The sequence below is a fragment of the Anastrepha ludens genome, chromosome 4 (genome assembly GCF_028408465.1).
Source record: "Anastrepha ludens isolate Willacy chromosome 4, idAnaLude1.1, whole genome shotgun sequence".
NCBI classification, from domain to species: domain Eukaryota; kingdom Metazoa; phylum Arthropoda; class Insecta; order Diptera; family Tephritidae; genus Anastrepha; species Anastrepha ludens.
In genome coordinates this window covers 77,890,011-77,901,533 of record NC_071500.1, presented here as the reverse complement: position 1 = coordinate 77,901,533, position 11,523 = coordinate 77,890,011, and the positions used below count along the sequence as shown (strand labels likewise).

The 11,523-nt window shown below is 38.4% G+C and overlaps 1 protein-coding gene across 2 annotated transcripts in view; it reads right to left on the bottom strand.

Annotated features, from left to right (window-relative positions):
- LOC128859921 (uncharacterized) overlaps window positions 1–7,870 on the bottom strand; it is a 55,623-nt gene extending 47,753 nt beyond the window's left edge. Inside the window, exon 1 of one of the 2 annotated variants that reach the window (XM_054097072.1) lies at window positions 7,213–7,870. In XM_054097072.1, the coding sequence (XP_053953047.1) occupies window positions 7,213–7,779 (567 nt within the window). In that variant the 5' untranslated portion in view covers window positions 7,780–7,870. The remainder of the gene's footprint in view (window positions 1–7,212) is intronic. The other variant, XM_054097073.1, reaches the window with a different exon arrangement.
- Between the last annotated feature and the right edge of the window lie 3,653 nt (window positions 7,871–11,523).

Below are 11,523 nucleotides of genomic sequence, written 5' to 3'. Positions count from 1 at the left end.
TCTCAGTTCCACAGAAATAGGAGATCTTCTAAAATTTCTGAAAAGCGCACAATGGTCTTAGCAGAAGTAGGGAAAGCTCCCCCACGCGGCATCACAATGGGCTATGAACCTGAGTGTGTCCCACAAGACAACCGCTTCAGCCTAACCTAACCTAACCTAGGGTTACCATTTAACCTCCATTGCAGAAGCTGTGGGGACCTTTCAGAGAAGCAGACTGTAGAGCCTTTTCTCGGTAAATGTCCGGGTTTGGCAGCTAGTCGACTGAGGTCACTGGGTGCTCCTTTCTTCTACCAGCGGTGTATTGACGCTCAAGGGTCCTATTTTGAATAATATTAGTTGTATAAGCCAAGAGGTTTAATAAAACTGCTCATTACTTTTCAATCAAACCCTGTATGGCTTTGCGCTTGAACAACGGTGAGAAATGTTGCAAACTTTTTTTCAAAGTGAATGTTTGTCTTTTCTCACAAGCAAAATTGAAAATCGACGTGATCGAAGCCAATGCATCTTCAGAAAGTGACAGGGTGGGCAGCATTGACCATTTCGGTCAACTACGTCAAGCAAAGTCTTTACCAAAAAATCACAAACAAAAGAGGTTTACACATCTAATAAACCTCACTAAGGACAAACTGAGAATACTCCAAGCGTTCTTACTATAGCGTGAAGAGGGCGCAAGCACCTCCGCCTAATATGGGCGCAATATATGTAGAAACACAGGCTCTGCCTAGCCCAGTACCACCTTAGGCTTATTAAAATAACTAGATGAAGCCTTGTCAGCCTAACCTCAGTAAGGATTAAACTTATATTGTTTATAAATATAAAAAAATGTGTGTTAGACCTAAAATCAATTGATCTTTGTAGCAAATGACAAACGAAAGACTTAAGAAACAAACTTAAAAATAACTTCCAAGTTTAAAATATTTTGAAAAAAGCATTGATCATAATTTCTAATTTTAGAAATGACTTGGAAATATGAAAAATTGAGGCATGAAAAATAGGTAGTAATGAAAACTACCTTACTTCTTATGACATTTATTTTCATTAATGAGTCGTATTTTATTTTATTTCTGACATGAAGAAATATTACGTACAAATCTTTAACAATAAGCTAATTTATATTTATCGCAATAGAAAAATAAGCAGTGAAAATTTTTACATTTGATACACGAAGGCAGTTCAGTTCAAAGTATATAGGCCAGCAGTACTTCAGAAATCTATTTATATAGTGATCGCTCACAATATTTCTATTCTCAACAGAGAGTTCAGGTGTATCGAAACTGTGTGAAAAATAATCCCGTTTGACTCAGTACTTTCTCCACGGATATAAAAATGTGACAAGCTACCATACCTGCTATCCAGCAGGAGCATTAATACTTCACACCAACTGACAAATGGCAAAGTAATGGATCGCAATAATCAAAATACATATAAAGTATATGACGCGATGATATCGTACAATAAAAGTAAGTTTCAAGGTCAGAAGTAGTTTATAAAAATTAATATAAAAACGATGCATTTGGTGCTCACAAAAAATACGACACTTTGAAGTTTTTTGGTGTATGTAATGCAAATTTTTAAGCAAAACTAAATTATTTATTATCTACTTATTATGCTCATGATTCAGGTCTGAAAAGTGGATGATAGTGGCTAATCCAAATGACTTAGCGTAACAAAAGAATGTAGAGGTTAAATTAAAGTTATTTTTTTATACAAAGAAAAATAATATGTGCCGTGAGCGATCGATGCAAGGGAATATGGTGAGAACCCAGAAGGAGAGTAGTTCGATACAAATTTACCTTTCAGACTAAAACCTTAATAAAAGGTTTGATAAATTCCGATAAGGGTGTTTTACCATTTACTTATTAATTAAACTTAAAGAGCTGTCAAAACTCAGTCAACGAACTATTTAGTAAATTTATAAAAAAAAAAAACAATAGTTTTGTGCATTTTTGGTCTGATCACTTTAATGACAAAATATATATTTCGCTTAAAAATTTTGAACGTGACTTCGAAATTATTAAAGATGCTACTTTACTGAGACGTCGAAAAGTGTATAAAAAAGGTTCATCCTATTTGACGATGACGAATTTTATTCCCAGTACCGATTCGATAGAGCCACTGTTGACTGCAGAAATGGTATGAAAATCTGTATGAAAATATTTGAAAATTGTTTACTCTTTTTTCTTCCTCCATCATATTTCAGTTCTTAATTTGTAAAATGTAAACACTAGCCAACAGATTTATGAAATTTTATGTGTATCTGAATTATCAAATAAGCTGATATATGTGTATTCTAAAACCGGCTGACATTCTAATCGAGATATTGAATTTCAAGTAAAATATTATGCATCAATTGCCATCTTTTTCCTCCTCGAAATATATCCATTAGTTGAATTTCGATATTTTTCCCACCAAAAGGACATTGCTATTTTTGCAGCGTTGCCACTCCAGTTTATTTCCTAATTTATAAAGTCGTTATTAGTTATTAGTTTGAAAAATTCTAAAAGTAAAGCCTGTTTTTGCATTTTGGTCTTTTTCTAATTAAAGTCGTCATTTGCGTTGGGCTATGATAATTTTACAACATCTCCTGGCCGATTTGTATATATTTTACCCCAAATGTTTAAGTAAAATGCTATTAATACTTTCAAAACCGCTTTTTATGTAATCTTACATAAAATGTTGAACGAAACAGCATCTCATAGGAATTCCTTACCCCTAGCAAACATCTAGTTGCAATACCATTTCTTTACTACAGAGAGAGTACAGGCGGATGTTTGACGGCGATCCCCCGAGCAGATGGACCATAATGAGACTGGTGAACAATTTTGCTGAGCAAGGAACAGTCGCAAGAAGGCCTTATCATCGAAACCCACCAGTTCGGACGAAGGAAACGATCGCTGCTGTAGCTGCAGCTATACAAAGCAATCCAAGGGTTTCAACAAGAAGCTTATCTGCTCAACTTGGTGTCAGCCGACAGTCTTTGCAAACAATAATGCACAAAGATTTAGACTTATTTCCCTACAAAATTCAAATGGTTAACAAACTGAATGCAGCAGACTTGCCGATTCGCTTAGAATTTTGCCAGAAGATGCTGCAAATGGTGGAAGAAGACCAAAACATGTTAAACTGCTTCTTCATGTCTGATGAGGCCCATTTCGATTTAAACGGCAATGTGAACAAACAAAATTGTCGAATATGGAGTACTTCTAACCCACAGATACTCCACGAGACGGAATTGCATCCTCTTCGCGTGACAGTGTGGTGTGCGGTTTCTTCACGCTGTATTGTCGGGTCTTATTTTTTTGAAGAAAATGGTCACACCGTTACGGTTACTGGAGACCGTTATTTGAAAATGCTGAAAGAATTTTTCTATCCAGAACTACGCCGAAAGAGAATTCCTTTCAACTCTGTGTGGTTTCAACAAGATGGGGCAACGTCTCACATAGCCCAGACTGTTATGACAGAGTTGCGACGAAAATTTCCCAATAAACTGATTTCAAGAAACTCCGAATTTCGTTGGCCCCCAGGTCGCCTGACCTTACTGCACCTGACTTTTTCTTGTGGGGTTTATGTAAACAAGAAGTTTATAAAACAAAGCCAACAAATTTGGATGAACTAAAACAATCCATTCGGGCAACAATTGCGGCTATTCCTGTCGCAACTCTCAAAGCAGCAATGAACAACTTTTTACTAAGATGCCGCACTTGTGTCAACGAGCATGGGGGGCATTTAAATTCAATTATTTTTAAAACTAGTTAAGCTACATTTAATAAAATTTAATGACCTTCAACTTGAAAAAAAATTAAATGAATTCCATACACTAAAAAAAAAGTATATATATATGTTTGGTATGGTTTGGGGAAAAAGAAATGTCGTATTTGTGATCAAAATTTAACGCTTTATTTAACCTACTTAGAATTATCTGATTCAAGTCAAAAGAGCCCTGTTTTGTTCGCAAACTTGTTACCATTTAGAAGGCAACTTCATTATCCCCCCTTTATAAACCCCACTCCTTATTTGCAAAAAACTCAGACATCCAGTTTCCGCAAGCCTCTTTTAAGGCCAAGGGCGTTTTGCATGGACCGGAAGAGATGATAGTCACTTGGTGCCAGGTCCGGACAATATGGTGGGTGCGATAGGACATCCCATCCCACAACACAGTAGAGGACCGAATTAAGGATCTGGCCATATTTGAGCAGCTCATAGTAGATAATTCCCTTCCAATCCCACAAAACACTCAGCAAAACCTTCCTGGTGGTCAATCCGGGCTTGGCGATGGTTTCGGCCGGCTCGCCGCTTCTCGACCACGATCTTTTTCGCTTGCTTGGCGTTATCGTACGTGATCAACTTTTCACCGCCAGTCACCATCCGCTTCAAAAATGGGTCAAGTTCGTTCCGTTTTAGCAGAGAATCTCAAACGTTGATTCGGTCCAAGAGATTTTTTTGTGTCAACACGTACCCAAACATCCAGCTTTTTTGGAAGCAAATCTTCTGCAAATGGTTCCAAACGGTTTTGTGGTCTACTCCTAGTTCCTGACTAATCGAGCGAATGCTCAAATGCCGGTCTCTTTGGATAATTTCAACGATTTTATCAGTCTCTACGACGATTGGCCTACCAGTACGGGGTGCATCTTCGACATCTACTGCACCAGAACGAAATCGATCGAACCAACGCTGTGCTGTGCGAATCGTTACAGGCCCATAAACTTCACAAATTTTTGTCGCCGCCTTCATTGCATTTTTACCTCTAAGGTAGTAAAAACGTAAAATATGAGGAATTTCTTGCTTGGTAGACTCCATCTTTGACGCGCTATAACTTAAGACTGAAACGTACGATCACAATACTGTCAAAGAGACACTTGTAGTACAGATTGTCGTCTTCAAATCGCCGTTTAGTGTGACCCGATGCAGGTACAAGTACAACGCAAGATATGTTTAAATGTCGCACTCAATTGACAAAACACGACATTACTTTTTCCCCAACCCAATATATAATTGGCGCGTACACCCTGTTTTGGGTGTTTGGCCGAGCTCCTCCTCATATTTGTGGTGTGCGCCTTGATGTTGTTCCACAAATGGAGGGACCTACAATTTCAAGCCGACTCCGAACGGCAGATATTTTTATGAGGAGCTTTTCATGGCAGAAATACCCTCAGAGGTTTACCATTGCCTGCCGAGGGGCGGCCGCAATTAAACAAATGAATGGTAGTCGCGCACCAACCCATTCGGCTACGGCGGCAGTAACCCAAAGTAACCCAAACTAGTACTTATTTCACAGATATGCAAAATAGATATTTCAAAAAATGATCAGCAATAAATACATCTGCGAAAGGGAAAAAAATAGTTTCATTGTTGCAAAAAATGAAAAAAGTATGTATTGTCTCTACAAAACAAGTGGAAGTGGTTAAATGTTCTTTAAAAGCTCAGCAAGGCAATAATGTTTTTTGTACCACAAAAAGTGGGCAGAAGAGGACGTTAAGTTTGTTCATGTGGCAAAAGTCAAAATGAAAAGAAAAGATTGGGTAAAAAGACGCGCCTTGATACCAGGCGTGCCTGTGTGCATCTATCTCTTTTCGGCATCGGATTTCGGGATTGGGTTAGATCGGAAGAGAGCACAGTTGTCCAGTGATGTTCTTCCGATTCCTACCCAAATTTTTCATTGCTGGAATGAGTCCAAGATTGAAATTTGAAAAAAGTGAGCCAAGAAGCACCGAGAGATTGGTAACTCCTAAAATACGCTGGCTAAAAATCACATTGTATTCAAAACTCTGGAAAGTAAAAGGGTAAATAGGCAACGAGAAAAGGAGGGAAGTAACAGAAAGAAAGAGCTGAATAGAATAAAGGCAGAGACAGAGATAGTTACACCTGTGAGAATTTTCCACACTTTTTCTCAGACCTGAAAATATCCTCCAGTTTGAGAGATCGAATATTACTCATTCTCATGACATTAGAACCCAAAAGGACAGGACACTCACAGCGAAAATGCACAGTGATATCCGCCTCCTCTAAGCAAGATAGGCAAATTGGGTCCTCAATGATTCCAATGGTGGCCAATGCTGACCCCATGGGTTGTGTCTTGTAATAATACCGACCATCAACCGGACGTCTTTTCTTCCAAGTTTTAGAAGAAAGTTCGACAGTTTTCTGCCGAGCTTATCACAAAACACTTTGCAGTTCTGCAGCGTTCTTTACGTAAATTGAATACATAATCGCTGAACCAATTCATAATTCCTGTAGAACTGATTCCAATTATTAGCTCTGGTCCCTGCGGAGTCACCGCTGATCCACAGTTGGCAAATTCATCGACAACTTCGTTCCCTTGGGTAATTTAATAGTTTCTTCATTAAAAGAGATAAAAAGTATTTCAGTTTCTGAACCAGCAGAACAGAAATGATGAAGCAGCTCAGCATTGCAACGCTCTTTGGCGATATGATACTGTTGAATATTTTTCTTTGGAGTTTCTTTAGGGTAAAAGTATATTCCAATAACCCCATTAATGAAATGGAGCTGGCACTATACCAAAATGAGTTCATATCTGCACTCTTTATTCCAGCAAACCGGCCGCCGTAGCCGAATTGGTTGGTGCGTGACTACCATTCGAAATTCACAGAGAGAACCTAGGTTCGAATCTCGGGGAAGCACCAAAATTAAGAAAACGTTTTTTCTAATAGCGGTTGCCCCTCGGCAGGCAATGGCATCCCTCTGAGTGTATTTCTGCCATGAAAAAGCTCCTCATAAAAATATCTGCCGTTCGAAGTCGGCTTGAAACTGTAGGTCCCTCCATTTGTGGAACAACATCAAGACGCATACCACAAATAGGAAGAGGAGCTCGGCCAAACACCCAAAAAGGGTGTACGCGCCAATTATATATATGTATCAGAACTTTTCACATAAAGCCCGGACTTCTTACGCGGCCTTAATTGGAAATTGTATAAGGATATAATTGTTCATATTACGGAGACCCGACTCAAACTCTCTTATTAACATCACAAAAAATGTATAGGCTGCTTTCGAAAATAAATTAAAATCTCCAACAAAAAAAATTCAGTTTACTCCAAATATGTAGTGTTAATAGAATATTAAGCTTCCTCTTTTAAACTGATGAGGAAGGATTATGCAGGCACAAAATGTGGCTATTAAGATCATCAAAAGTGAAATATGTTGTTATGAGAAACTTACATATAATTTATCACAAAAACAACATTCAAAACTCACAAGTTTTTCTGATGGCTCATAAATTACATCCATACTGCATGAAGGGCTTGCAAGTTTCGGTCTCACCGACTTCTTCTCCTCCTCTTCGCCTTCTTCTTCTTCCGTCGAACGCCCTTCATCCTCCTCTTCTTGACTTTGCACTGGACTAACCAGTTCAATGTGACTGGGCGCATTTAAAGGCACTTCAGAACCATCATGCACACGCCGCGTCAAATCATAAGCGGCTCTCAGAAATCTTTCGCGCATAACTGAATGTTCCCTTAGCTCGATCGGAGTACGCTGTGGTTGCGTACACATAAAGTATTCATCGGTTTTGCCGCATTTCTTTTTGACTTCACGTTGAAAGCGCGACTCTTTCACTTTTTGATTCAAGCGTCGAAGCTCGTCTTCGATAGTCATTACTTTGGTAATAGTTGAGTTGTTGGGTCGTTCACATTTACGCACCTTTTCACACATTTCAGCCTTCCAATTTGTTGCGGGGGGAGTATCCCCCATATAGGTGCGCACCTCATACGGATTTTTTGATGGACTGATGTCCGATTGCAATGTCACAAATTTTTTCAACATTTTTAAAAATTTATGCTGATTTTAAGAAATTGTTGATGTTACGATCGTTTGATAATATTGTACTGCAAAAATGTAATTAAGCCCGAAACGTGATGTGACATCAAGATAGGATAGAAAAGATAAAAAATAAGAATTTTTGCAGATACAGAAAATTTGTTATTTGCTTAACGCTGACAAAAATAACAAAGTTCTAAAATTCGGTTATTATATATTTAATTATTTTTTTTATTTTCGTTTTTAAATGTTCTTTTCTACGCAATAAAATTCAAACTAAATTCAAATTTCAAATTATATTTTATTGAAACAATAATACCTGCTGCTGCTTATTCCATATTGAAACAAACTTACAATAAATGGAAAGTAGCTAAAGTGGTGAATTTGGAAGATATAAAATACAAGCAGATTCTTTTAATTGTCTGTTATAGACTTAACTTGGAAACTTTAAGTGTCGTGACCCCACCGCCTACTCAGATTCTGAGGCTCTCTAAGCAACAGTTCAATTTAATGTATCTTTTCGAAGGCCGCGCTTTTCTAACTTCAAGGAAAAAGGCTCTACTGAAGAAGCAAATTCAGACTATCAAACTCAGTTAGGTTTTAACAAACTCATCATAGACAACGATAGTTGTAATACCGGAGGGACGGACGGAAATTTAATCTTAATCCAAGTGTGGGCGACTTACATATCGAGATACACGCATTTATCCAAAAGTGAGCATGGTACCGCAGATTTTTCACCGTTTGATATTACTTTTCTTGGTTTCATTATTTGTAGCAAATATGAGCGATTTCGAATCACTTATAACGGAGATATCATGTGTTTATTTTTTGTGAAAATTACCGATATATGGCAGGAGACCATGGTTATTGACCCATCTCGATTTCAATACCAAACCTATTTGCACTAATTGTAATATGTTTACCGAGTTTCATTGGAATATCGGGTGGTTTGTTAGCTGCATGAAAACTATCGATATCGGTAAGTATGGTATGACAGCTGACAATGGTAAACTGTGTTGACAAGAACAACGTTTCCATATCGGGGGAATTGACTTGGGAAAAAATAAATCTTTTCACGAAATTCATAGAGCACTCGCGACATCATCGGTCCTTATTTCTTTTGAAATTACGGAGAACGGCGTGCGCTATTGAGCTATGCTGACTGAATGTTTATTTCCAAAAATTAATCAGCTAAGTATTGATTAACTTCAACTCATAATCGAGAAATAAATGCAATGAAATTATCTACCAGATTATAATCAAAAAACTCATTTCAACATCATTTCTGTTTTGCATTATTCTTTTAAAACAGGCTTATTTTGATCCCTTGATATATAAAACAGGCAGGCTCGTAAAAAAACACCCGATATATTAATTTTTGCTCGACTTATCATGCACACGGACTGACAGACGGGCATGCTCTCTTCATTCTGTCTCAATTCCGTTATGCTGCTACATACAACCGTTAACACATGGGCTGAAAAGTCGAGGGCCTAACAAAGAAAACGGTTTTTTTTTTTTGGAAAAGAACACATGTTCTTTTCTTCATTCCAAGCTTTTTTTTAGGTCTGCGCACAGCCAGTAGTCACTGGGAGCCAATTCTGGCGAATACGGTGGATGTGGGAGCGATTCGAAGTTCAACTCATATAGTTTTGTCATTGCTCAGAATCATCAACACGTTCTTGTTTTTGGTCAAGGATGAGTAAACGCAGCACCCACTATGAACAGAGCTTTCTCATAATCAAGTGCTCATGCAATATAAAGCCAACACGTCCTTTTGATATCTTTACGATGTCAGCTAACTCACGCAACTTCACTTTTCGATCATTCAAACACGATTTTGTTGATTTTTTTGATGTTTTCTGGTGTTAGCGCATCATTTAGACGTGCACTGCGTTGTGCATCATCGGTGTCTCTACGGCCGCGTTTGAAGTCAGCAAACTATCGTTTTATTGTTATTTCTGATAGAGCGGAGTCCTCATAACACTTTTCAAGCTATTGCTTCGCTTTAACGGTATTTTTCCCCATCAAGAAGCAGTGTTAGGAAATACTCTTTGATCCATCGTTTTGAAAATAACAAAAGTAGCGTCACTCTTAGCACAATAACTCACGAACTAATGAATAGAATATCATGCAATTTTACCATCTGTCTTTTTACCATTGACATTGTTATCGATGTTAATGCTGGTTCCTAGATAAACGAAGTGTCTTGCAACCCCGAAATCATAAGTGACGTGGGTGCCGTTAATCGAGTTCGCCGACTGTTTGTTCGATGACAGGAGATACTTTGTTTTGTCCTCGAACACCACGACCTCGACCTATTCGCTTTGCTATAAAATAAAATACTTGTGTTAAATTATCTTTTTTTGCTTGCGTTATGTGATTATTGTCCTGTTTATTGCAAACATACATTTCAAAAAATAAACAAGGCCGTAAAAGGACATAAAATGTATATTATTATAAAATTTAATATTTTAGTCATTCCTTCCTTGATCTGAATGCACCTCAATAGGATCTCCAAACCCCGAGTCACCCAGTTCTACCTAAAAACCCTCAGCAATGGTTTTAGCCTCTTGGTTTGGTCGAAAGTACACTTGTGGTCACTTACAGCACGTATTTGTTTCCGGATACACCCAAATGCAGAATCCGTGTTGTTTTTCTGTAATCTGCCATACACAGCGCGCTACTTCGAATCCATTCGGAAACTGATTTTCTGCAATTTAGCCAGTAAAAGCGCTGCATAATCTTCTCCAGCGTTTTAGTGATACCCATGTTTCCCTTTGGCCCATTGTGGAATTCCTCTTGCGCGGATGTAATTCTGGATTTAGAGACGATCTCCCCAGCGTTTGTCGCTACAATGATCTTTTCCAGGTCAGTATTGTTTAACTGACTTCTTCTTATCGCATTTGGTGTCACTCATCATCGGTTGCAACTGCATCCCTCGGATTTCTCGACCTTAAAGCATTGCCTCCACTCTATAGCACAAGGTCGCTGAGATAGTGCGTCTGCATTCCGAAGTTGTTCTGTTCGATTTCGAAGTCGTAATTTTGCAGTTTTTAGATCCATCGTACAATTTTTCCTTCCGAATGCTTGAACCATCTCAATGCTGCTTTAGCTGTTCTTAATTGGAATCGTTCCGTGCAGGTATTTGAGGAAATGTGCTAGCATTAGTATCCACAACGAACTTTTCTTCCGCGACCGGACCCCTAACATAGGCGCAGTGCAAAGAAGCTCTTGTTCTATGTGCCAGACGAAAGCGCAATTCTTCTTTGTGAGATTATGGAGACTGGGTAACATTTGCGAATCCAGAAACAAAACGACGGTAATACGTGCACAATCTTAGCAAACTTCGCACTTCGTTCGCATTTCTTGATCGTGGACGATCTTTTACTGCCTTCACTTTCTCCTTCTATATATTGACGCCTTCGGTTGTTACCTAAAGTCCAAGGTACCTGATATCTGTTTTAAATAAGGTGCACTTGTTCGGATTCAATCGTAATGACACTGAGGCAATGTGCCAAAGGACTGCTTCCAAATGTTTCAGATGGTCGCTAAAATTGTTACCCCTATATGCCATATTTCTCCAATAATTTCTTAGCTTTTGTCCTTTATAGCCCGCTTATTTCATGCAACCAAGTCCTTATGAAGTCGGGAGTTTTTCTTCTTGCTTCTGTGTTGAGGTCCGTCGCTATGGCTTCTACAGCTCAGCATTTCCCAACCACAACTCCTTTATCCAGAATAAGTGCT